The sequence below is a fragment of the Tenebrio molitor genome, chromosome 7 (assembly GCF_963966145.1).
Source record: "Tenebrio molitor chromosome 7, icTenMoli1.1, whole genome shotgun sequence".
NCBI classification, from domain to species: Eukaryota; Metazoa; Arthropoda; class Insecta; order Coleoptera; family Tenebrionidae; genus Tenebrio; species Tenebrio molitor.
The window spans coordinates 7702869-7729829 of NC_091052.1; the positions used below are offsets into that span (position 1 = coordinate 7702869).

General features: G+C 36.7%; 5 protein-coding genes across 6 annotated transcripts; 2 read left to right on the forward strand and 3 right to left on the reverse strand.

Moving 5' to 3' along the window:
• Positions 1-160: 160 nt before the first annotated feature.
• On the reverse strand, positions 161-1655 carry LOC138134402 (venom protease-like). 2 transcript variants are annotated; one of them, XM_069052655.1, is made up of 6 exons: positions 1518-1655; positions 1278-1472; positions 1147-1229; positions 989-1098; positions 516-711; positions 161-465 (listed from the first exon to the last, which is right to left on the reverse strand). In XM_069052655.1, the coding sequence occupies exons 1-6, from the start codon at positions 1579-1581 to the stop codon at positions 289-291; spliced, it is 825 nt and encodes a 274-aa protein (XP_068908756.1). In that variant the 5' UTR covers positions 1582-1655; the 3' UTR covers positions 161-288. The 2 variants fall into 2 exon arrangements, with proteins under 2 accessions (XP_068908756.1, XP_068908755.1); XM_069052654.1 differs by having other exon boundaries at positions 516-939.
• Positions 1656-2057: 402 nt separating this feature from the next.
• LOC138134401 (venom protease-like) lies at positions 2058-3619 on the reverse strand. Its single transcript, XM_069052653.1, has 6 exons — positions 3330-3619; positions 3093-3278; positions 2952-3037; positions 2788-2900; positions 2319-2742; positions 2058-2265 (listed from the first exon to the last, which is right to left on the reverse strand). The coding sequence occupies exons 1-6, from the start codon at positions 3400-3402 to the stop codon at positions 2083-2085; spliced, it is 1065 nt and encodes a 354-aa protein (XP_068908754.1). The 5' UTR covers positions 3403-3619; the 3' UTR covers positions 2058-2082.
• A 7203-nt stretch (positions 3620-10822) lies between these two features.
• Positions 10823-13751, reverse strand: DNAlig3 (DNA ligase 3). The gene is made up of 2 exons (XM_069052637.1): positions 13591-13751; positions 10823-13532 (listed from the first exon to the last, which is right to left on the reverse strand). Exon 2 carries the CDS (start codon positions 13530-13532, stop codon positions 10851-10853), a length of 2682 nt encoding a protein of 893 aa, XP_068908738.1. The 5' UTR covers positions 13591-13751; the 3' UTR covers positions 10823-10850.
• Positions 13752-13873: 122 nt separating this feature from the next.
• On the forward strand, positions 13874-15935 carry LOC138134393 (DNA ligase 3-like). Its single transcript, XM_069052638.1, has 2 exons — positions 13874-14066; positions 14126-15935. Exon 2 carries the CDS (start codon positions 14126-14128, stop codon positions 15680-15682), a length of 1557 nt encoding a protein of 518 aa, XP_068908739.1. The 5' UTR covers positions 13874-14066; the 3' UTR covers positions 15683-15935.
• Positions 15936-17012: 1077 nt separating this feature from the next.
• LOC138134398 (tubulin alpha-1A chain) lies at positions 17013-26813 on the forward strand. Its single transcript, XM_069052648.1, has 7 exons — positions 17013-17156; positions 22147-22369; positions 25282-25454; positions 25504-25632; positions 25725-25895; positions 25945-26204; positions 26261-26813. Exons 1-7 carry the CDS (start codon positions 17154-17156, stop codon positions 26652-26654), a joined length of 1353 nt encoding a protein of 450 aa, XP_068908749.1. The 5' UTR covers positions 17013-17153; the 3' UTR covers positions 26655-26813.
• Positions 26814-26961: the final 148 nt, after the last annotated feature.

Here is a 26961-nt window from a genome sequence, read left to right on the forward strand (position 1 = left end):
CAAGAAAAATTCTCGGTGACAAAAACTTAATATGAATAATATCCCCAAAAGGAGCCCGTTTCCCGTTTACTAGTCCGGTCATTGATAATCCGGTTATGAAACAGCAGGTCGTGAAAAAATCTTTAAATTATGCTACCTTTTACACTAGAAAAACACCACGTCTAGACATTAGACGTTCAGTTAATTTTTTATTTTAATGTCGGGTTATTTTATTACTGATAAATTGGCTACTTTTTAATTATCACATAATTAATTTTTTTAATAAAATAAAAAAGCACGAAATGAGATTTAATTCCAGACTGTATTTTCGATCCATCCGATATACGAAGACACTCTCGTATACACTCCAACACTATCTTTTAGCCCGCAACCTCTTCCAAATGAACTGACACCTGCAACAACAAAGTAAGCCACAGTTTCCCAAGTACTCTCATGCAGGTACTGAAGAGGTCCACCGGAGTCCCCCTAAAATTAACATATAAAAAAAATCCAGAATCCAAATAATCCGACTTTACCGGACACGTATCTTTTCCAGAAGAATCACCAGCACAGATATGAAACTCTTCTATTATTCCATTTTTCAATCTGAATTCATTTTTTGGAAATTTTTCTGCACATTTTGAATGATCGACAAGATTCAAAGTCACTCGCAACAAATGCCCGCTGCTGTTTCCCAAGAAGTCGGTCTTGTCCCAACCAATTGCTTCCAAACTGTAATTGGAAGGAATATTTTTGGTAACGTGCAGGCAAGCTGGTTTCACGTATGTAATAAAATCAATGGGTGTTTTTAATTTTATTAACGCAATGTCGTGATAACGTGATAGTAGTTTGTAGCTGGGATGAGTGTAAATTTGAGCGATAGATAAGTCTTGACGATTGGCGCCGTCGTTGGTGGTGTTTAAATCCAGTTCTCCAAGACGGACAATTTTCGGTGGGCCACTAAATCACAATATTTTTTTATTTGTTGCTGGTATGTCTAAACACTTACTAATCTTTGGAATAAGTACAATGTGCAGCTGTCAAGATAAACTTCTCACTTATTGCACTTCCTCCACACAACCACAATGTTTTGTTGCCGTCAGAAAACCCAATAGCGGCCTAAAAATAAGTTTTATTATGTGCACTTATAAATAAAAGCTTCAACACCATATGAGAAAACTCGTTCAAATTTTCTTCCTCTTCATACTCCACGCCTAGTAGTATTCTTTGTTCGTGATACCTCTGACACACTACAATTTTTCCGTTTAAAATCATCACTTCAAATTATCCCAACTTACTTTCGTTACTTTTTACTCCCACCAGTTTACTATCAGAGCTTTGGACAAGAGGACAACACACCAACACCGTTTGTCTGTTAAATCCGCAATTTTGAGGCATTTTCTTTGATTCTAATAATTTTTTCGCCGACTGGCACTCGTGCACACTTATACATTTACCCCTCTCGCCGTTGTTTTGCAAAGTGCACTCATCACCTAATAGTACATGTGTAATATGCACTAAAGGATATTAATATTTACCTTCGAACAGTGTCCTACTGCCGGAGAAAAATAGCGAAAATATAAGAAATCGAACGTTAATCATTGTTCAAGGCGCGACCAAGATAAAACGAATGAGTTTATTGGAAACGGGTTTGAGAAGTTTTGCAAGCTTACGATATGCTAATTTTTGTAAGAAAAATATTGCAAGGGATTGCAAGGTGAATAGCCTGATTTTATTTATTCAACAGTAGAAAAAATTGTTTGTTACACCAAACGAGCACTTTATAATTCATTCATACATTTACGAACAATAAACTAGACTAACTGGAATGCATAGCAGTAAATTGTGTTTAAGAAGAGATATCTGATTGTGACTCGTCCACATTTAGACGAAAAAGTTGTTCACAAAAACCAAGACCTGTCTGACCTAAACGATTTGTAAATTAAGATTAATAAATTTTCCGTCATATTTCTACTTCTGGGAATTTTATTATTGTAATGTTTTAGAAAATAATTGTACACGCACTAATGAGACAACACTGTTTTTTTTTTTTTCATTTTGTCCTCTAGAAATCCACGCTGTTTTTTCTTCACAATACGCTGTTCAGCTTATGGGCCACACAGTATCTTCTATCCAGGACCTATAAAATGACACTCTGGTGTAGACTCCAGCACTATTTTCTACTCCGCAAGCTTTCCCGAACGACGTAATTCCAATGACAACAAAATGATCAAGACGTTCTCCAGAGCTAGATTGCCAAAATTGAAGTGGCCCTCCAGAGTCACCCTAGAGCAACATAAACAAAAACCAAACTCCATTTTCAAAAATTACCAACTTACCGGACACGTATCTTTACCGGAAGCGTCTCCTGCGCATATCTGAGACTTATCTTCGATTCCTTTGGCTAATTTTCTCTCCGAGATATTAGAGTACGATTTACTGCAGGTTTGGTGTTTGATAATTGTCAAGTATACTTTCAACAGGTGGCTGCTGCTATCACCAAAAAAATCAGTTTTACCCCAACCAATCGCTTGAATCAGACTATTGGGAAGCTTTTCTTCAGTATGTACACATGCTGGTTTGATGTACAAATTGAACAATACTGTTTTTTTTAACTTCAATAAGGCGACGTCGTTGTAATGTGAAGGTGGCTTGTAGTCAGGGTGTACGAAGACTGCTTCGACGTCAAAGTCTTGTGGATCAGCATCTTCAGTTGTGTCGTTTAGATTTAATTCGCCGAGTCGAACCCATTTCGGGTCTCCACTACAACACAAAATGTAGATTTTATGTATACGAGAGTGTACTTACTAGTCTCTGGTTCTTGTACAGTGAGCAGCGGTCAAGACAAATTGGTCACTTATTAAGCTTCCTCCACATGCCCATAATACATCTTTTTTGTCATCACCGTATCCAACGGCGGCCTAAATTTTACACCATTCAGTTAGAATACGTGTTTGAAATCATTATCTTACCATATGTGGAAACTCGCGTGACTTTGCCTTCTCACCAAAAGCAATGACAGGTCGTACATTTCTTATATGGTGGTATTCTTGGCACTCTACAAGTGAATTACTTATCTTACGCTACATTGTAAGATATGCTTACTAACTTACTCTCCTCACTCCTACTCTTATTTGTGAAATTACTGGATATTGGACAACATACCAAGGCTGTTCTTCTTCTAAATCCACAAAGTTGTGGATTTTGCCTCATTTGTATTAACCGTTTGGCATAGTCACAGTTTTGTGCTTTAACACATTTTCCAGGACCAGAGGCATCTGACAGAACGCAACTATTGCCTGAATCAGGAAATGAATAAAATTAAGGTAAACGAATCGAATGAGTTCTACCTTCAAATTGAGCGGCACAAATACCGTAAATTGATAGAAAAACAGAAATTTTAATTATATTTTTAATCGACATTGCTTCAAACAACAATTAAACAGACTGACTTGTGCGAATTTAATTTAAATTTTTATTTGCTTCGACATTTGACACGAGATAAAATAATCAAATTGATATTTTGTGTTTACAAATAGGGAAAAGCCGCACAACTATTGTTTGAGGCGCAAAAGGTTTTGCTGGACCAAATGAATGTTATTCGTGATACACGAAATAGAAAAAATTGGCAGGCCCAAAGGTCGAGATAATAATAGTCCAATCGCGGTTTATTACATTAATTGTTTAATATTATCGAGATAAAAACTTCCTACTGTTTTCGAATTTTTCCACTTTCTGTAGATTGTCAGGAGCAAACTAATGGACACGGGTCAAAAAATTGAAATTCTTTTGTTTTTATGTGATTCTGATATAAACCTCTTTTCTATCAATGTATTCTTAAAATTATAAACATGTAAACGAATAAAAATGAAAACATGTATTTTTCATTCAAACGAGACTTTATATCCACCCTGTAAAAGGAGTTAGTCTTGTGTAATCTTGCACATTCTTCTTCACATCGCATGAGTCCAAAAATATATACAACGTGTCTCAGAAATAAGTAGGTACATTAATTTGAAGCAATGACAGTGATTTTTTAGAAACATAATTTTCATTTTAGTATTTTACCCCCTCATAAATTAACGAGCTGTCTATATTCTAGTTATTTGACGCAATGACAGTGACCGTGAAATAATAGTTTTTTGTGAAATAAACTCTTCCTTATGAAACTCGTTTTTTAATATACTAGGTATTGTATAATATTGTGTTTTTAGAATAAAGTTTTTTCGCTCTGCTGATAATAGGGTTAAATTTTTAGTTAGTTTTATTCGACTTCAAAAGGCAGGTGTTTACTATTGGGGACAAATTACTTTGGTCGTCAAAGTCACTTGACTGACGTAAAGCTGTAAAGCAAGCATTAGGACGGTTAACCTTATTTTTACTACTGTCAACCACTGTCACTGTCAAACTCATCATTGCAAAATTTTAAATACCGAAAAATTGACAACTGAAGGAGATATTCCTAGGAGGAAAAATTGAAAAGGTTTCCATAAGGCAATTTGGCCCATGGACAATCCCCCAGAAACAAGGGAGATGATTCTAAATTTTTGAATGGTGGAAGGTGCCATATTTTTGACAAGAGAAAAGTCAATAATTTGAAATTGTCATCACTGTTGACTTGACGTTAATGCTTGGTTTACATTAATTTGTTTTGAAGTGGCAGAAAAATGACGACCAAAGTATTTTGTCCCCAATAGTAGGTACGGTCGATGGACAAATAAAACTGGGACACTTAAAATTTAATCTATGTAAATCGGACTATTGAATTGTCAATATATTTGTCAATGTCTATACAAATATGTCATACCCAAGTTAACCTATTTGTGATAAAGCCGTAATTAAACGATGCAAATTTGTAAATTTTGACTTATGTGACTGTCATTTTTGTCCCAGTTTTATTTGTCCATCGACTGTACGTGTTGATTCTGTGAATTAAGCTAAAATTTTGTGAAAGTGGCACGTTTATTTTCGAATAGTGAATACATAGATGTTGTGTTGGCGTGTGGTGAAATGTGCGGGAGTGCTCCTCGACTTCAGAGAATTTCCGTGCGACTTTTTCTTGTACATGAAGGATTTGGTATATTTGATCCCAATTGATACAACTATTGAAGTTTTAAAGGCGGCCTTACATCAAGGCAACATATTATCTGCAACATTTTTTAGTAACGACCGGCAACATTACTAAAAAATGTTCACCTTAAGAGAACGCGTGGAAAATGCTACCACAACAATTCGCAATAACAATGCTGGGGAGAGTGTAAAAATCATTATTTTTTAGTAACACGATATTGTTTCTTTTCGCCATAGATACACATTTTGAAAAACAACTCATAACTCCCTTGGGATATTTCAAATTTTTTCGTCCTCCACATTACAACAAACTATATTCACGCAATCTTCCCTGCAAAATATTTTTAAGAAAGTTTTAATTTTTAAGTACAGACACTAAAAAATAAAATATTGTATGTACCACGGGAGATATTCATGTTTTTCTCCTCGGTTGACTTATAAACCTCGGGCCAAGGCCCCTCGGTTTATAACCACGTCAACCTCAAGGAAAAATCATGTTCGTATCTCCCAATGCATAAATATGTATTTCGTCGGCGCCTTCATTATTGTATTGACAATAACGGCGGACACTTTGAACACTTGTTGTAATGATTAGTGATTACTCCGATTACTTCATGAGAATTTTTACAAATTGATACACTAATTTTAGGAGACATTTTGTCATCATCTTACTCATTAGGGTCAATTCAAAATATTTATTATTAAAATTATTTTCATTTAATATCTACCACATGATTCCCTTTTTTCTTCTCGCCGCTGTGCTTCAGTTAGCAAAAAATAAGTGAAAGTTTTCTTGCATTTGTTTTTTGTTCTTCGCTTATCGGCATGTAATCCCAATAGGCGGGTGACGAAATTTGTGCCGAATCTTTCAATAATTTTATTTGGATAACTTCAAGGTTTAGGAAAAAATATATTTAAACGAGTTTTATTACAGTCAAATGCAAAATATTTTGGTCGTCAATGTCATTTTTTGACAAACTCTGAAATACTCAATTGTAAATCGATCTTAACCTTTACATTATTTATTTGACGTTAATTGTGACATTGGCGCGGCGATGTCAGGCTCATGATGCTACTAATTGACATTTAAATTATTTTTGACTTTTTGATGACAATAAGCCTTGATTACACAGTGTAGGAAATTACAAAATTCTGACATACCTAAACGAATAATTTTTTAGTGACTTGACCAAAATGTTTTGCATACGACTGTACCAGTTAAAATTAATGAATTAATGTACTTATTTCTGAAACACGTATACGACGTGTCTCAGAAATAAGTACATTAATTTTAACCAGTGACAGTTCTCGTCAAGGACAACAAAATTTTTATGTATACTCAATTTCATATAAATGTGCATCTAAGCAAGCCATGAAAATCTCATTTTCTGTTGGTAGTAAAGTGACTTTGACTTTCAAAGTTGCTTGCTCTGCGCGAACCCGATTTGACTAATTTTTCAGTTTTTGTCCATTTTAACATTGCTGATTTCAAAAGCAATGTTACGTCTTTTTACTAATCAAATTAAAGTAATTCTTATTTGTTTTTGTCTTTGAATTTTTACCAAGTAAAGATTTATTGGACATGACCTTCATAAATGTGACTTTTGTAATGTAACTAAATTAAAGGTGCTTTTACAAATACACAGCTCACTTGATGAACATTTATATGAAATCAATTATACTATGGCGGACAAAAAATTTTGAACGACTTGTTATTCCTTTGACATATAAATGTAAAACTGGCTTTATGGTCAACTAACCTCATTTTTTATTTTTGCCTTTCTTGTCATGTCACCAGTGACAGATTAATCAATCATAGATTAACACAAAAATTTTGGTGTGCCTATGTCGGCTCACGAATGGTGAACGTGGATGAATCTTAATCGTTTCGTCTTTGCCGTCGAAATTGCTAAAGTCGCTGCAGCCCCTAGGTTATCGAGTGGTGTAGAATGTAGATAGGTACGTAGAGCTTGTGCCAACTGTCATGATCGATGACCTTGACAAAAGCTGCGCGAAGGCGGAGCCCAATTTTGATAAGTGAAACGTAAAAACGTCGGTCGTTTAGTTCAAATTTTCAGGGTGGTGGCAAATTTGCATTTTACACTGTTCAAGGATTTGGATTAGAATGTCCGACATTATCTAAGGACTTGTCGGCTTCTCGCCAAATAAATATCAACATAAATTAGCTCACAAATCTGTTAAGCGTGACAAAATGGTACCGATGTTTTTAGTTCGAATAGTACAGACGCTTCGGTACGCATTTTGGTTTCTGCGTCATCGATCATGAGAGTTGGCACGAGCTCTACCTATCTATTTCTTAGTGGTTTAGAATCAACAAAAAATCAGGAATGTCTTCATCATAGATGAAACCAAATTTAGTTATATTTACGTCAAGACAGGACGACCCAACAGGTTGTATTTTGGTACGCAAATATCAAAAAATTCAAAGTACATACAAATCAATCCACAATACTAACAAATTATAACATTTATTTATTAAACTTAAAATTAAAAGTTTAAAATAAAAAAAAACTTTACAACTAAAACTGAAGAAGTCAATATTTGATCATTGCTCCATTTTGTTGTACAACCAAGAGCAATCTATTCCTCATGGACAGGCACAGATTTCGGTGATAGTTCGGGGGTGCCTCGTTCTGTTCCACGGAAGACACCCGCCTTCTTCCAGAATCTGGACGCCGAACCACCGTCCCAGTGTGTTCCCACTTCCGCATAATGGCATGGATAGTGCCCTTCGATAACCCTAAATTCGTCGAAATTTGCCCATACGACATACCCCTCTGGTGAAGGGTTACAATTTTGGCTTTAGTAAATTCAGATACGGCTGGCATTGTATCACTAAATTATTATTATAAACTTGAGAGACGTTTACTTCAAACCGTCAATTTTTCGATTTAATTTATAAACGTCATAATAACAGTAAAGGGCAGCTTACATTGACATTTTTTGATATGCCAAAATTTGATCGTTCAAAATTTTTTGTCCGCCATAGTACCTACTTACTATTCCGGACACGGAATCTTGGCCAACATTTTTTAGACATTTCTAAAAAAAATGATGTAAACCAAGCATTAGTGTCATTAATAAATGACAATTATTAAAAATCACTTTGAAGTTTTTCTTGTGACATCAAAAAACCAGAGAAATGGCATTATCGATATCGAGCCAAAAGTAGGGTTACATTCAATAAAGGCCAGTTCACACATATTTGTCAGTTAAATGTCAGCTGATGTCAGTCGTGGCCAAGATTCCCTGTCCGGAATAGTACTATTGCGGGCAAAAAAAGTGGGACATCAAATTTCTGTCAGTTTTGAAAAATTCGATGTAGTGCAAGCTTTATTGTCATTTTTTTTGACACTATTCCAGCTGACAGTTTAAAAATTTATTTTATACTCCTATTTTCCTCTTCCAAATGCCCTCTTCTTTTGATAAAGGTAGATTTTGATTGGAACTTTGCATTAAATAAATATTCACTACGTGCTTACTTACAATCATTCCCTACAACCTACAATACTTAATGACAACGTCAATCAATTCAAAATAGGGTTAGAATCAGGTAAGGGTTATTTCACATAAAAAGTCAAGACAATGACGTTGATGTCCCACTTTTTTTGCCCGCAATAGTACCTATTATTTGATCGGAATATAATTTTCATTTCGGTATGACTTGACCGTGAAATAATACTTTTTGTAAAATCAACGCAAAACATTGTGTTTTTAGAATACAGTTTTTCCGCTCTGCGGTCGAGGTGTAGTTTTTAGTTAGTTTTGTCCGACTCCACAAGGCATTATCTAGAAAATTAAAAGTGAGGTATAATTTTTTCGCTGAAAGAAGCGTCTTGAAGAGTCAAATTTAACGATGCAAACCCAAACCAAAAATTCAGTCACGTCCATTGTGAATCATTCCACACTAAAAGCGGTCTGCCGACGGAAGGATTCAATTGAAGAAAGAGTAATCGATCTAGAGCCGCTTTAAAAAGTCATGCGAGAAAGAATAAGTTTAATCTTGTTTATTTGCAATTTTCTCTAAAACGGAAAGAGTGGGGTATAATTTCTTTAGCGCAAAAGAGACACCTTGAAGAGTGGAATCCAACGGTGCAAGGTTTAGAGCCATATGACACTCAATAACGGCTGTTAAAGAAATTTTTTAGATGAAAAACAAAAACACAAAGGACAACATTTTTCGATATTTTTTTTGTCCAGAATCCGAACTGAAACGAAGTTAATTAATTCTATTATCAACCGGTCTTTGACTTCTATTCATGTTAATTCAACTTTAGAACCAAACGGACTATCTCGTGATGACGGAAAACGCCCTGATGGGATGACTTTAGTACCGTGGAATAAAGGTCAACCTTTGGTTTGGGACGTTACTGTCGTAGATACACTTGCAGACAGTTACGTATTGAAAACATCTGAAGTCTCAGGTTTTGCCGCTGAAATGGCTTGCAAACGCAAACATAACAAATATCGTTCAATTATTTCGTCAAACTACATATTTAAAGGTTTAGCCTTTGAAACCTTAGGCCCTTGGTGCAAAGAAACAATAGATTTCATTAATGTCATCGGAGACCGACTTATCGCGGAATCAGGGGATTCAAAATCTAAGAAATTCCTTTTTGAGAGGATTTCCCTTGCCATTCAACGTGGAAACGCTGCAAGCATTCGGGGCACTTTTCCAGATTCCGCATTATTATCGGAAATTTTCGCATTGTAAATTAAAAATGTTATTTTATGTTAAATTTTAATAAACAAGTTAATTTAATGTAGTAGGCGTGTTAAATTCTAAAATAGAGGTCGAAGGATATTCTTTATACTCTGTAACAACATGAAATTATAACTTTTATCACATTGTCATTCACTCTGCACTTTGTTCTTCAAAGGCGAGTGAACCATTGTTGATGTTGATGTATAAATTCGACAGAAGACAAAAAAACTGTTGGCATCTCGCCTTTAAAGACGCAACCAACACTTAGATCTTTGTTTTAGCTTTAACAAATTTTTAGCGTAATCACATTAATTTATATTCAAATATTTCGGTTGTTATGAACGAATTAAAATTTATTTAAGAACAATAATTGTAATGCTTTATCTTACTTTCGGATAAAGTGACGGCACAAGACAGAAATAAATTTATCGGCGATCAAAGCAGGTTTCTTTGACTAGAAGCAAATAGCAAAAGTTTGCGTCCTTTCTTACCTTATTTATCTAAGACCAGATCATTTAAATAACATAATACTCGAGTTCTAATAAGAAAATAAAAACTCTATTTAGTTGACAAACTTATGAAATTTAATCTGAATAGGACGTTGTTTATTGATTTCGCCTTCTACAGTACAACTCAGGCGAACATAAAACTGCTCCATTTTATTTCAACAAATATTCATATTTCCTTCTACAAACATTTAACTTAGGCATTTAGTTATAGCTCTCGTAAACGAGCTAAAACTGCTTATACGTGTCATATTTCCACAGTTATAAACACGCTATGTTAACTTATCTTCAAATTTACCTTAACGCTTTATTAAACCCTTTTTATCATGCACTCCTATATCAAAAACACTGGAGATTCTTTATACTACGACTATTTTTTGTTCAGAGCTTGACTCATTGACAAAAAAAAAATGCATCGCATAACTAACATTTTGTGATTAATATTTGGTTAGGTACCTCTAAAATGAAGTAAAAAAATGTAATACATAATAGTGTTCAGCAAAAATTTGAATTGCTGTAGGTATCGGTAATTAAATAGATCTAAGTTTGACATAAACTTTATTAAGAAATTAACTGGGTTTCCAACACACAGTGTACGGTCTGTAATCACGAACGCTCTCGTGGACAACACAGTCTTTAATCCAGTCAACAGTCACATGTTTGAGATCCTTTTCCCCCGTAGTCTCGTCATCACTGATAAGTTTTTTTAAATGCACCATATGAGTCACCCCCGTCTTGTCCCCTCTTTTTGACACCACACCCCCGTAGGCGATGAAATACCTGATCACTTCCGCTGCCTTATCCCTGACACCCTCTTCCAACAACACTTTCACATTTTCGAAATAACTCGGTAACGGATTCTTGATTTCCACTTTTTGGCACGTCGACTCCTTCTTTGCTTTCTTCGTACTAGATGATGCGTCATCCTCGGATCGCCTTTTGCAACCCTTTCCTTCTACCTTGACGAAACCTTCCAAAGTGTTCTGTTTCTTCTTCTCACCTTTGGACCACTCATCGGCTTTTTTCTTCTTAGGCGAACTGCCACTCTCATCCGATTCCTCGTCTTTCATCCCTTTGAAGAGCAAACTCACGTCGGTGTTCTCTTTAGATTTCGCGTACAACACCTTCAACTCTTTCAGCGAGGTAGCCGAATCCCAGCTTTTATCATCCCTGATTTTGGTGACGCGCGGAAACCTGATGGAAATCCCGTCGGCGGTGTGGACGTCGTGTTGGGTGAACTCGGCCCCGGTTACTTCCCAAACTGGTTGGCTTTTCGGGTCCCTGGCTACGAAATCCGGAACCATGGTCTTCGTACAGCGCAACCAGTTTGGTACTTTCGACGCATCCGAGCTTATCTTTACCATGTCGAGTTCGCTTTGCAATCGTTCTAAAGTCTTGTCGTCGTGTCCCGTAGACGCTTTAGTCACTGTACAAAACTTATCGCTGTCTTCGTCGTAACAACCCATTAGAAAAATCGACATGACTCCTCCCTTCTTGCCAGTGCCGTACCAAGCACCTAGTACTATCAGGTCGGCACTGTCAGCCATCGCACCATCGAAAAGATAGTCTTTCTTGACTTTCAACCAATGTCTCTTGCCAGGCTCATAGATGCTCATGACGTCCTTGAGCACCAAACCTTCAAGCCCCAGTTTTAAGACTTTGGCGATCATACTAGCTAGATCCTTCGGATCGTGAATTTCTTCCATTTCCGAAAAAACAACGTGATTCGGAATTTCCGTCATATTCTCTCGCAAGATTTGCTTTCTGTGTTTTATAGGTTTATCAGTCAGAATTTCGCCGTTGTAATAAATACAATCGAAAACGAAGAGACAAACAGACGCGTCTTTGAACTCCGATTTCTTGTGTACTCCCAAAGTACCAAAAGGGAGAGGTTTCCCTGTCTGTGTATCGATCATTAAAATCTCGCTGTCTAGGATCAAGTCTTTACCGTGAGGAAAAGCTTGAGGGATGAATTGTTTAAAATGCGCCACTTTATGTGGCAGTACCGGCTTCAAACTTCTAGAAAAGTATTTAAATTCGGATCCTTCCTTGTGAACTTGGACCCTCTCCCCGTCGTACTTAATTTCCGAGTACATTCCATTTGGACACTTCTTCATCGCTTGTTCCACCGACTTGCAAGCTTCCGCAAGCATTGGTAGTACCGGCGTCATCAGCTCGATTGTAGCCTTGGAACTCTTCCCCTTCCCTCCTAAACAACGCGTGATTACGGCTTTAATGTTTCTGGAAGACTGGAAAGCTTGGTAAGCATCAGGATGGACGCCATCCAGTATGTGTTTTGCGCCAGCGTTCATTCGCAAATCATGTTTAATTAGCCGTATAAGTATTTTTAGATCATTTCCGGTACATTTACTGGTAAATGACGTAAGATGCGCCATTTGCTCCTCTTCTTTGGTTAAATTTGAGAGCTCGTCGAGAAAATCGTCAACTTCTTGTAAAGACAATGTACTCTTTTTGACGGGTTTAAAAGATTTACTCTTCTCGAAAAAATCCTGAATTGTTTCACTGACGTCGCCCTGTTCTAGGTGTTCCAACATGGCGTCCTGATCGGTGCGAAATATTTTGCTGAACAGTTTTATCAGTTGTTTGCTTTGCAAGTTGTAAATGCGTTTGACAACGCCTGGAAGCAAAAGGCGGCACCAAAGTACTACATCGCCCTTAAAGCCGGTACCGTCGCTTCCCTTTGTAAACATTTTAGTTACAAGACTTGTTTTCTCTAAGTAGCTGCTTATGTTTGTGATATCAGCAACAAGTTTTCTGAATTCTCTAAACTGATTGTCTTTATGTCCTGGATCATATTGGGGCGCAACAGACTCTGAGCTTGTACTTGGAGTGTCCTTTTTGGTATTAGATTCTGTGTCTTTTGCTTTAGCTTTAGGCTTTTTAGGACTTGCCTTTACCCCATACTTGCTTTCAAAAGCTTTGTCGCATTCACCTATTCTCTTCACTACATCATTTTTATTATCAGTATCTAAGGAATTCCACCCATCAATATCATTCTCAGGATCTTCAATTCTCTTTGTTGTTGGCCTCTGCTTAAGGAAAACCTCAAAAATGCAACTTACATGATGCCAGTTCTTCATTTTGCCTTCACCAAAAGGATTTGCTACTAATTTCGCAATGCGCAACTCTCCCTGGGCACATTTTTGTTTGCATTTTTTGCAAACAGCACGCCCTTGTTTTGCAACTTCGATTAAAAATGGTTTTTCTTCTATTTCGTCGTGATCTGACATCTGAAATTTAGGTTAGGTAACAACGCAAATACAAACACAGATGTAAATTATTGTATACCTTTAATATTTAGAATTAGTGGAATGTTTAGATGTGGACGACATATAAAATTAAATACAATAAATTAGATTAAAATTAACGTTACCATAAAAGTAAAATTCAAATATTTGTTGACCAAAGTCATGTGATTAATCAGCTGTGAGCTGAAGGAACTGTCGACAATTGGACAATTCGACATCGACATTTAAACATTTTAATTGGATTATGAGGGGTTTGATTTACGTTATAACGCAATTGTCGATGCTTAATTCACCTCTATTTGTTGTTTTTATTAAATATTCGATATAAAATGTTAGAATTTTGAAAAAAAAATTGTTGCGTACACCGCCATCTTACGTAATGAATGAAAACAAGCAATAAAACGCTGTAATCGTACTTTTTCAAACATTTTTGCAACACATGTGTGCGTTATTATGCAAAAACAACAAAATGTAATCAATATTTGATGCAACAATGATTAAGCCCTGACTGAAAAGGTGACAACAATTTACGATTTAATTCTTATTTGCAGATGTTAACATAACCTCAATTACAGATGTCTGACGATGACAACTCCGTTCATGAAAAACCTTTTTCGGTCGAAATTGCTAAACAGGGTCGGGCCCTTTGTAAAAAATGCAAACAGAAATGTGTACAGGGTGATTTACGTATCGCTAAATTGATCCCAAATCCTATAGGTTCAGGTAAAGTGAAAACATGGCATCATGTCAATTGTATATTCGAAGTGTTTTCAAAACAAAGACAAACTACAAAGCGAATAGAAGCACCACACGATGTAGAGGGTTGGGAATTACTAAATAATGAGGATAGACTTGATATATTAAAAAAAATAAAAGAGTGTAATAAAGCATTCGAGGCAAAGTTACATAAGACTTGCAAAAAACCTAAAAGGTCACCTAATAAAGGAAAGGTACAAGTAAATTATAATTCTACAAATGAGGAGTCTCTGAATGTGTCTTTGGAGAGTACAGTTAGAGACGCCAGCCATAAAGATAATTGTTTTCGTGAATTCAGGACAATTGTCGCGCGCGTGTCAAATGCAGCTAGTTCAAATGAGAAAATGTGTGTATTTCGTAATATTTTTTCTAAAGGTAGTGACGGTACAGGTTTTAGAGGTGATATTGTATTGTGGTGCAAATTACTGCTCCCAGCCATAATAAAAAGGGTTTTCCATTTACAAACTAAGCAGCTTGTTAAAATATTCAGTAAAATTTTTCGCCTAAATGAAGAAACAGTCATGGAGCATCTAGATCAGGGTGACGTGGGTCAAACGATTCAGTATTTTTTCGAACAGAACAAAGAGTTCAAACCTGCCAAGAAAAGTACTTTAACAATTCACGAAGTGGACGACTTTCTGGATACCCTCACGACTATATCAAAAGAAGAGGAGCAACTTAACCATTTTAAGTCGTTCATCAAAAAGTGTACCTCGAACGATTTAAAGGTCGTGGTCCGACTGATCAAACACGACTTACGTATGAACGCTGGTGCCAAACATGTGTTAGAAGGGGTGCACCCGGACGCATATTTGATCTTCCAGTCTTGTCGCGACATCAGAACGGTGATAAACACGTGTTGGGTGAGACCGCCGAAACAAGAAAACCTTCAAGACGAAGTCCACGAGACCCCAAAGACACTCAGGCGAAGTCCCAAACGGAAAGCGTCAAACGTCGACTCCAAACCGCAAGCCAAGCGAATCAAAAACGAAGACATTAAAGAGATCGCAAAGGCTGAGCCCGGAATAATCAAAGACTCGTGCAAGACTGAAGTTTGTGAAGTCGGCAAAAGACGCAAATCCGTTCCGAATTATTTCGAAAATATTAAATTGTTTTTGGAAGAAGGAGTCACAGAGAAGTATGCAGAATGGGTGCGGTATTTTATCGCGTACGGAGGGACAGTTTTGAAATCTGAGGAACGTGCAGAAGCGTCTCACGTTTTGCATTTGAAAGATACAGTAGCAGAACCTAGCATACAGTGTGTTAACAGTGCTAGACATGTGATAGTGGAGTGGATTAAAGACTCGGTAACGAAGGAAAATTTACAAGACTATAGACCTTATACAGTGCGGTGGAAGCCCAGCCATAAAGACTGAGTCCTCTACAGAATCTTAAAACTTAAAGTTCCCGCCACACCACGTGATTTTCGGCGCAATATTCAAAATTTGCCTTAGTCGCTATGCCACAGAGGTTGATTTATTTATTGTAGACATGTAGGTAGCAATCTGCTCAGCTCGTTGTTTATTTATTTTATAGAATCTGATGTTTACAACAATATTTGTTTACAAATTAACTACATTAGTTGATATATTGTAAATTTATTTTTATAAATAAACATTACACGTTAAAGATTTTTTTTGAGGTCAAAGTTTCCAAGTAGAAACGGAATTATTCCCGATACGAGCGAAAGGCTCAGCATGTAATTTAAATAAATTTCATAATTATTGACATTTGACGAATATAGAAAAGCACGTTGCATTAATTACACGGCTTAATTTTTAATGAAAGCTGCTCGCACAGGAATTTACATTGTTTACAATTGTGGTAGTTACAAATATTATGTAGGCTTCGGCGCAATTAACAACTTTACGATTTCAATTAAACCAATACGGATAATGATTATTTTAATCGAATAATTTCGATGGACTTTTTGTTTGTTAGCTGCCAGATTGAATTCCTTTCAAAATATGCGAGTTCATCCTTTTTTTTTCACCATGAATATTATTAGTTTCTTTCCTCACTACTTTTTGTGTTGTGGTTATTATAGGTACTCCTAAGCTCTTACTTCGATCTCATTGTACAAACAAAAAAGTAATGGGAACCGTTAGCAGATTCATGTCAGACACGTTTCTCCAGTTCTGCGATAAATTCGCGGTACTCTGTGCAATTTTTTCTGTCGTTAAATAATAACACAGTAATGTTCCGGCCATATTTAGCGCTCATTACTCATATCGCCATGAAACACCATATACGCTCACGTGCGTTTGGATAAAAATTCATAAACAAAACAAAGTGAAGATGTGGCGGAGGCGTACAGTAAGACTCGGGTGAATAGCACCGATTAAATACCATTGATTGATTAATTAAAAACTGACAGATAGGTATCTTGTTTAGTTGCACTTTTGTAGATTTGGTAGAATCTTGGACAGACCCTTGCGACTTTACATACACGAAAAACATTGAAAATTACTGCTTATGCTATTTATAGAGTTAAACACAAACGACAGTTGCCATCTACTAAAAAGGAAAAAATGATTAGAATGGAATAGAATAATGGTTCCAGAGTGGAAACCATCATCCCGTAAAATGAATTCACTTTATTTGCAATTGCAACGACCAATCTTATAATTTAATATAGCATCAATTTATATTTGAACCCACTAAATAGTTTAATTAGCAATTTCATTTCTTCGCGCTCATGCGCGTTTGTTGGTCGGCGCTATTTTATAAAGCTCGTGGATTACTTGGGAGAAATTACTTTGATCAACGGGTGTCGCATCGCGGACATCGGGTGACTCTCTGTCTTTTATTTACGAGTTTCGTACGTTTTAAAACACCAAACCTACAATGGTAAGTTCATTTTTACATATGTACATTTAAAAAAAAACGCACAATTTTCTATCTCACCCGAACAAATATTTTTACGAAAAATTTCGCTCTTTTTTCTCTTGACAATCGGTACATTTAAATTTAAAATTACAACTTTGTCACAGTGCACAATTATAATGAGTAGGACCTTCACACTGTTTCTGAGATGCACTCAGACGGTGAACGAACCTATTCTATAAATATAGATAAGTTTTGTGGTTTGTTTTCTTCGCCCTAATTATTTACTTATTGCGGCTTTCTTCACCCCAAAAGATTCAGGTAAAAACGGATATTAATAATTTCCTTTGCGTGGCTCACTCGCATCTCTATCAACCCCAAATCAGACGTTTGTAATTTAACTGTTTACACAGTTGCGCTCCTACCTAAAAGTAAATTTAGTTACAGCATTTTTGGAAAAAAGGCAACGATTGCTGTTTCCTCAGCACAAATTAAAAAAATCCCAATGTATCATTAAGTCTTGACAAGCTATAATCACGTCTGCGAACACGTCATTTTTTGCATTTAATGAATTAGCAAAGCCTCAATATCTTTGTTCTCGTCCTGTGCAAATTTGAGGAAACGTAGCTTTGCACGGTTGACTTGCCGATAATCTGTGACTCACTCTTGTAAATTAGGACCCTTTTATTTCTGTTCATACGTCCGTGAATTTGTCTTTACAGTGACTAAGGAGTAGAACTAATCATCGACACACCCCTTAACTTCTTAATTTTGGGTGAGGCGAATTGAGAACAAATTTTTAAGTATTTTATAATTCACTAAATTGGGCCCTAGTTAGGTACAAGGACGACATAAAAATTATTTAATTAATTCATGGATGTCCTAAAACAACCCACGCAAGTGGGATAAGTGTGCCTCACCCTTTCATTAAATAATGAATTAAATTACGTAATTGCACAAGATGCGGTTACATGACGGCTTGCAGGGTGGCAACAAAATAAACTAATTAGTTTTCGATTTTTGGGGGACACCCCGAATCAACAAAACAGCGTTCATCCTTCTAATACCTACTACACATATTTATTATTTATATATTTAATGATCCGAATTAGAATAATAAAATTGTTGAGAAAAGGTCAAAGTATAAAAAGAAAAATTTTCACTAAGCTGTGGCTAAGTAGATTAAACATCAGTCACTATATATGACAGCAGTATTAAAGTTTATTTGTAAATTTTAACTTTATCATTTGTTACATAACATGTTTGTGTATGATTTAATACTAGAGATAATGGCTTAAGTAAATGAGATAAAAAAATAAATGAAATAAAATTACAGTCAAAATTGATCGAAATTGGTGATAACTGATAACATAGAAAGTAGATTTTATTGGTAGCGATTCGACATACTTAATGTGGTAATAATATGTCGATGATTTTGCAATTTACATGAAGTAGTCTGATTATGACAAAAAAGATAAATTTCAACTTCTCGTACAGGGGCAATTATCAACAGTATTATTTAAATAATAAACGGCTGTTATTCTCCTGACAAAACAACCAAAACGTCATTGTGTCTCATTATACCATGGCACGCACTTTTTGTTACAAAGTGTACAGTTAGTCTCAGTTCAGGGTCATAATTATTGTTGAAAGAGCCAATAAGTGGCGACTAGTAAATAATTACTGTTGACATATTTACATCGATATCAATGCTTGTTAAAGCTTGGCGAACCATGCAAAAATCCAAAAAACCACTGAGACACTAATTGCTAGTTGAAATAGTCCAGCAATTTCTGCGTGGCTTTAGAGTGACACACTTCCTGTCGCCACTACAATTAAAAAGTAAAGAGATACCGAGAAACGACCATCAAGTCGGCGTCTATTTTTATCAAAATGTCTGAGGATAAGTCTGGAATGAACTGCATCGCGTTTAAAATTTCAAAGGGTTTTTCTGATGCACACATTGCTAGTTATCGATCATGTGACAGGTAAGGGAGGTTGGGGTACGCAGGAGGGTCTGCGAAGAAAAATTCGTGTGCAACACGCGATCTCCTTGTTTGCACTTTTGCTTTTGTGTATTCTGCCAACTTCTTGTTTGATTGAGCCGGACGGTTGATCGCTTCGTGGGGGATTCCCGCGTCACCATCTGTCTCAATTTCCCCTAGCGAAATCAATTCTTGTACCAATCAATTCGTTTTATGGAAAAATGATTACTCCACCCAAATGGCCGCTGTCTAATCGATTGGCCGATAAAAGCAATTTTTCTTGCATGTGTAGGTTCGTCAAATCAGAATTCAAGTGATAATTCGAATTACGGGACTTGAAAGGAATTTGCGATAACGCGATATGGAATGGAAAAAGTTGAGATTGGATAAAAACGAAACCCCATTACGTGCAGAAAATGTTTCATTGTTGGAGGTATAAAGACAGCTATTTAGTTCTATAATGAGTCCTTTAGGAAATCAGTGAATTTTCGGTTCCTTCAATAATTCTTTCCGTTATTACCAATCAGTTGCGACTAGACATGTAAATGCGTCCTCGCTCGTACCGGCCTATTTCTTATAGTTTTACATTTTTGTACCAGTCTCTTGGTGATCTTGATAGATCAATCAATGTCGGATGTATAACAGAACGTCTTAAACACAAACAGAAGGGAGCAACGCCCTTTACCAGAATCTTCATCACGACACGAACTTTAAAAAGGGTCAACCCCCTCTATTGATTGTCATCCTCCTCATAACAGGTAGTTTATGGAACTAGAAGTAGTTTGATTAATTTACTATTTAACTGTGTTAATGGTACTGCCTTATCAGTTCATTTACATACCACATTTTCATTTTATGCCCTTGTGCGTTGCGAATTAATTTCCTATTTTTGATTTAATGAGTACAGAGTTCACGTCCAGACACTTTCTGAAGACTTACAGCGAAAGGTATTGAACTCATGTGGGTGGTAAATGAATAATCACATAAAAGTTTTCTGTAGAATGAGTTGAGATCCAATCATTTAATTTCTCTTTCATATTTCAGAACGAATCGAATTAATTAAATACAAATTTTGCCGCGCCCCTAAATTATTGAATGTGGATTTTTTATTAATCAGTTTGAACGATGTTTAGAAATTAAAGTAAACATTTGTGGTTTGATTTAAGCCAGGTTTCATCATTCGCCGAGTTTATCGACGCGCTGAATACAATGACAACGTTAATGGCAGTCAGAACGAGCGTTGTTGATATTGATTATTTAATAATTTAAGTAATTCTGTGTAGGTTTTCCAGTCATTCAAATTTAGTAAAAAACAAATATAGATAAATTCTAGCATGTGTAACACATTTTACTTTGTCTTCAGATATTTGACAAATGACAGCGATAGAAAACAGTAATTTTCTGAAGATAGGGTAAAGGAAAAACTTAAAATTGGATTTTGTTCTTCACAAGACTTCTTCTTTCTTCATATTCGTGTATTTTATATTTGCTGACTCATAATAAATAGAAGTAAAGAATACGTAACCGTAAGTTCGATAATAATTATTAAAAAATATCCAAAACCGTTATCAAATCAAAGTGAACCAAACAGAGAATACAAAGACATTGTGTCTGTATTCTTGAATAGACACAATAACTTCGAAAAAACAAATTTATATATGTACTTATTATTTCTTATTGATCCAGGAGAATCCCAAATTTAATCCTATTGAAGTCGTTCGGATTCATTTAAAAAAATTGTGGCATTTAATGTACAAAATAATTGATAATTGAAGGCCGAATACTCACAATGAAATACAAGATGACCTAAACGAATTGTAAAATTAAACGATAATTTTAAGTGAGAAAATTAATCTTTAGATTTTTTAAATCTTGTGTAATTGTTAAAAATAATACAAATCAGAATGAATTTAAAGGCTGCAGCAATGATTATTTGTATGATTGTATGATGAGGAAAGTGTATCATCAGAGTAAGCACACATGCCGTGACCAAGGTGGCGTTTTATAAAGAATTTATTTTATCTTCACTGGTTATCTCGTTTTTACGAATTCTTGATGAATGGATTCCGGTAGTGATTTAAAGAGATGACATGGAATATACCAAATTTATTCGATAATAAATTGTGACTGACAAATTTTATTACAAATCAGTCAAAATATTGTCACAAATTTTCGATAAATGTCAACCTGACGTTTTTACTTTTACCTACTTCCTGGGGAGGAAAGTAAATATTTACTCCTTAGGACGTAAAGAATTTTTTACTCCTAGAGAGAGAATACCATACTTTCGTCCTTAAAACAAGAAAGAACAAAATTATTTACTTTCTGTTGAGGTAGTAGAATTTTTTTTTAATAACAACCACGTATGGTGCATTGGGAAAAAAGTAGAAAAAAGTTTTAGGTAAACATTACAAAATTGTTTTCTTTTGGCTAGAAATTTCTCGGATTCCCGAATTTACCACGGAATCCGTTTTTGGTCGGGTCTCCCTAACTGTTAAAAAACTTCCTACCGTTCTTATAACTTTTTTGTAGAATTTTGGATGGACGATTTTTTCAGCAGAAATTGTAACTCAATGCTTGTTTGTTTACAATATAGGTATCGGGTGTTCATTTAAATTTCCAGTCAAAGCTGGCGTTGAAGAGTCGATTGTGAACACATCAGCTGTTTAAATCTTTCCTCAGTTTTTGCGTTGTTTGTGTTTTTACACGAGTGGTGGGTTCACAATCGACCCTTCAACGCCAACTTTGACCGGATATTTAAATGAACACCCGATACTTTTGTTGTATTATTAGTCATTCGCCATCTTATTATTACTCTACTGATAGCGAAAGTTCCATGCTCATTCTAAATATTGTCTTACTTTGTTCATTTTTAACCGCTAATTTACTATGTCAACACCTAAAAGTCCTCGCGCAAACACTCCAATCTCCAGAACTCGTCAGTTGTAAGTTTATCGTTTGAACGAGTCACATTCTTTAACTATTTGAAATATTTCCTTATCTTGACCACTCTTCTTTATCATTTCCAGAGGGAATGCATTTCCGTCCACATCGGCCAAGCCGGCGTCCAAATCGGCAACGCCTGCTGGGAGCTCTACTGCCTCGAACACGGCATCCAACCCGACGGTCAGATGCCCTCCGATAAGACAATCGGTGGCGGCGACGATTCCTTCAACACCTTCTTCAGCGAAACCGGAGCCGGGAAGCACGTGCCCCGTGCAGTCTTCGTCGACTTAGAACCCACTGTGGTCGGTACGTAACCTGACTACAGTTAATTATGGTCTGCGGTTCAACCCCGCTGAATCACGTAATGGTCAGGGAAGTGGTATTAGGCCGGTGGTATTATGTCACGTTTCCTGTAATTGTGTTACGGCGAGGGTGCACACCTTCATTGAAAATTAAAAAGGCTGCAGCCGCAGGATTGCTTCTAACGTTTCACCTACAAAATGGGCTGGTGTGCCGTAATTATATGGAGATTTTGGTATCGCGTGATCGTTTTTTGGGTTGTCGGTGGTACGCAGAACTCATGTACCATTTTATTCCGTTTCTGTAAATAATAGAGTGGACGTAAACCAGCTAGTCATCATTGTACCGGATTATTCTTCGAACAGATAGATCAATTAAGTAGTTAAAAAAATTTTTGACGTATCAGCACGATCTACATTAGGAAAAACGCAATTAGATCACCCTACATAACAATGTTTAAATATTAATGCTTTGAGCTACTGGTTACGTCATTATTTTTTTTTTTTAATAAAAAATTACATTCTTTGTTAACACTTTGAATAAAGTAGTTTTATTATTGAGCTACGCACGCAAGTCTCGTCGTTGTCGATTATGATGTGATATCTAGTATGAGAGTATAAATACGTAATACATAGTGATCGATCAAAAGTTTTTGTAATATCCATAACCTAGTCCTCCGTATAATAAAATAAAATTTAAGTGCGTTCCACACATGCTAGAGACGCTCTAAACATAACTTTAGCTACCCTTTCTTTCTCAAGTAAGCAGGATTATTTTACGAAGTTCATGTTTATCGAGTTTGAGTTTGCAATGAGAAAATTCGAATTAATAGATACAAGATTTTTTCTTGTAAAAAAAAATAAAAAAAGAATATGAATGTATTTACAATATAAATAATAGTAGTTTATTTGACGAGTTTGTGTGTAAATTGGGCCTTTCTTGGCACGCGTGGGCCATTTTAAAACGCGAGTGAAACGAGCCCCTTAAAGGCTCCAAATCGCTTAAAACCTTTAAAATTAGCTTGACGTTTCGTTTTGACAAGTTGTGACATTTATCAAAATCCGTTCACATAGGAGAAAATTCTCAAATTCTGACAGTGTCGAACAAAAATAGTTATTTATGCAACGAGTTTCTGTGTAAATTGGGCTTTTCTAATTGCCCGAGGGACAAGATTAAAACACGATAGCGAGGGCAATTAGAAAAGCCCAATTTACCCAGAAACGAGTTGCATACAAAATTTTATTGTTTGAAACGACGTCCCTGAAGCTTCCAAATCTTTTAAAAATGGTTTCGCATTTGCTTTTGACAGTTTTGACAAATTTTTCAAGACCTGTCAGAAATGTGACGTTGAATGTGTTTGGTAGGGCAACGGTTCGTTATCTGCTCATTTTGCTTTAGGCTAATTAAGAGGCAGTTTACAAAGGAGAAAAATGAGAATTTATGACAGTTGAAAACAATAAATATAATAAATTTAAAATATAAATAAATACAACATAAACGATATTTTCGCATCACTAATAAAAATAATGTGTAATTGTGTTTTTAATCAATATTATGTGTCTAGACTAGCCATTTTTTACAAGTGTAAAAAAGGAACTAAAGTGTGTCTTTGCATACCGAATGTAAGTTTATTGCACGAGTGCAGCGAGGACAATGATTACATGAGGGGTGAAAAAGCATTTTAGTCCCGTGGTATTATAATATTTCTTGCATGACCTTGTCGTGCTCTTTTGAACATTTTGTATTGTGTTTTTCAAGGGAGTTTTTAATTTCTTTGTTCATACATTGCTTAATTTGACACATTATGTCAAGGTAACAATCCCGCCATTATAAATTAATTTAGTTGACTGTGCCTTTAATTCTAAGGAACCAACAGTGCTACTTACTCCCTCTTTTAAAGAACTAAAATAACGCTTTACACGAGGTTTCTTCTTCACTTCCCAAAATGTTATCGCTGTTATCGATCTGATCGACAAGGGGAATATTTATTATTTTTATATCATACGAAATATCTGCAATCACAAGGATGTCGTCAATGAGATTAAATCCAAATGTTCATCAATTTCGTCTCGGAATTAGGTATTCTCATTAACCAATCGAAAAACTGAAAGTTTACGACCTTTAATTCTCTCGTAACTTTCTTTCCTGTTGCTGGTCATTAAGTTTCTAGCTACATATTTTTACTTCTGACAGAAAATTGTTCAATAAAGCAAAAAAAAAAAAACAATTAAATCTACTTTATTAATACGTATAGTTTAATAAAAAAAATTTATCAAACAGTCTGTCACTTTGGGAAATGTGCTACTCGAAGTCTGACCTCCTTCGAGCCAGATCACCGTCACGTTTCGTTGGCAACTCCACTAGCGTAAAAAACAGCAACAAACAAACACCACTACCGACTATTTTTTAAAAAAATCGGCTCGTTCGCCACATTCGTGTCAATTAACTCTCGCAACGCTGCGCATTTGTGTAAAAGAGTAATGATCCATAATTACAGCTCCACTCGACACTAACAAAAATACCAATTTGATAGAAAAAGCTCTTCCTTTCACGATCGGTCCAAAGCACCGCCTCCTGCCTCTCATTCATCTCCCAAATTACAGATTAGTGATTACCAGTTCCGTGACCCAACCGCTCAAGTTTCGACGAACGCGCATCGAGTAGCGTTTTCGCAAAGATTTCGTGGGAGCCGTGAGCTGTCCATGTAGGCCACGGAATTAATACAACTGCAATTTACGATGCATGACCTATCGAATTTCTGATATGGCGCTCATAAATCATTGTCTTGGATAAATTGAAAATGGGTGATTCAGTCTTTGATATCTCGAACGACGAATTTCTACGGCCGGTGATTACGGTTGTTTTCTCATTAGCCGCCACAAATCTGTGAAGCATTCGATTTTATTGCGTTTTCACAGATGAAGTACGGACCGGTACATACCGACAGCTCTTCCATCCGGAACAGCTCATCACTGGCAAAGAAGATGCTGCCAACAATTACGCTCGCGGTCACTACACCATCGGCAAAGAGATCGTCGATGTCGTCTTGGACCGTTTGCGTAAGCTCGCAGACCAATGCACCGGGCTCCAGGTAAAACGAAAACGTTTGCTTTTTGGCGATGGCTCACGAGAGTTGTTAGGGCTTTCTGGTGTTCCATTCGTTCGGGGGCGGCACCGGATCTGGATTCACCAGTCTTCTCATGGAAAGACTCAGCGTTGATTACGGCAAAAAGTCCAAACTCGAATTCTCGATCTATCCAGCGCCCCAGGTACGCTAAACCCACCCCCTCGGTCTCGATTAATTAATAATGCAAACCACGCTGTTTCCTATTGATTAAAATTCAATCCCACCAAAAAACAGGTGTCCACCGCGGTTGTTGAACCCTACAACTCCATTCTAACAACTCACACCACTCTGGAACACTCTGACTGTGCCTTCATGGTAGACAACGAAGCCATCTACGACATCTGTCGCAGAAACTTGGACATCGAAAGACCCACCTACACCAATCTCAACAGACTGATCGGACAGGTACTCAGCTGGGGTCCCTCAACACCTCGATGACCACACATTATTCCAGATTGTTTCGTCCATCACCGCTTCGTTGCGTTTCGACGGAGCTTTGAACGTCGACTTGACGGAATTCCAGACCAACCTGGTGCCCTACCCCAGGATCCATTTCCCTCTGGCCACCTACGCCCCCGTCATCTCCGCCGAAAAAGCCTACCACGAACAACTGACAGTCTCCGAAATCACCAACGCCTGTTTCGAGCCGGCCAATCAGATGGTCAAGTGCGACCCTCGCCACGGAAAGTACATGGCGTGCTGCATGCTCTACAGGTGCTTTAATTAGGTACGGCGGAGTCGTGTCTAGACGTCACAATTGTTTTTTTCAGAGGAGATGTCGTCCCGAAGGACGTGAACGCCGCCATCGCCACCATCAAGACCAAGCGCACAATACAGTTCGTCGATTGGTGTCCCACCGGGTTCAAGGTGGGGATCAATTACCAACCCCCGACGGTTGTTCCCGGGGGAGACCTGGCCAAAGTGCAACGCGCTGTCTGCATGTTGTCCAATACCACCGCCATTGCTGAAGCTTGGGCTCGGCTTGATCATAAGTTCGATCTGATGTACGCCAAACGCGCTTTCGTGCATTGGTACGTCGGGGAGGGAATGGAAGAGGGCGAGTTCTCGGAGGCGCGCGAGGATTTGGCCGCCCTCGAAAAAGACTACGAGGAAGTTGCTGTGGACTCTATTGAAGGAGAAGGCGACGAAGGGGACGAATACTGAACCGCTCTTTCGTGCAACGTCATTCTCTTATTCTTTAATCGACTTATCGTATTTATTAAATTTCATCAAGTCTAACATAATGCTTTTGTAGTTTTATATAAGTAAATTATTCAATTACCATCTAATGGCACTTTTATCTTAATAAAACTTTGCAGTAAACTTTTTTTTTAGTTATTACATATCCGAATTAGGTAATCAAAGTCGTTCAGAATTTGAGGAGTTTTTACACAGTACGTAATTTATTCAGTTACAATTACACCCAACAAATTCTGCTTTTTACATCGAACGGACATCGAAAGTGACTTAA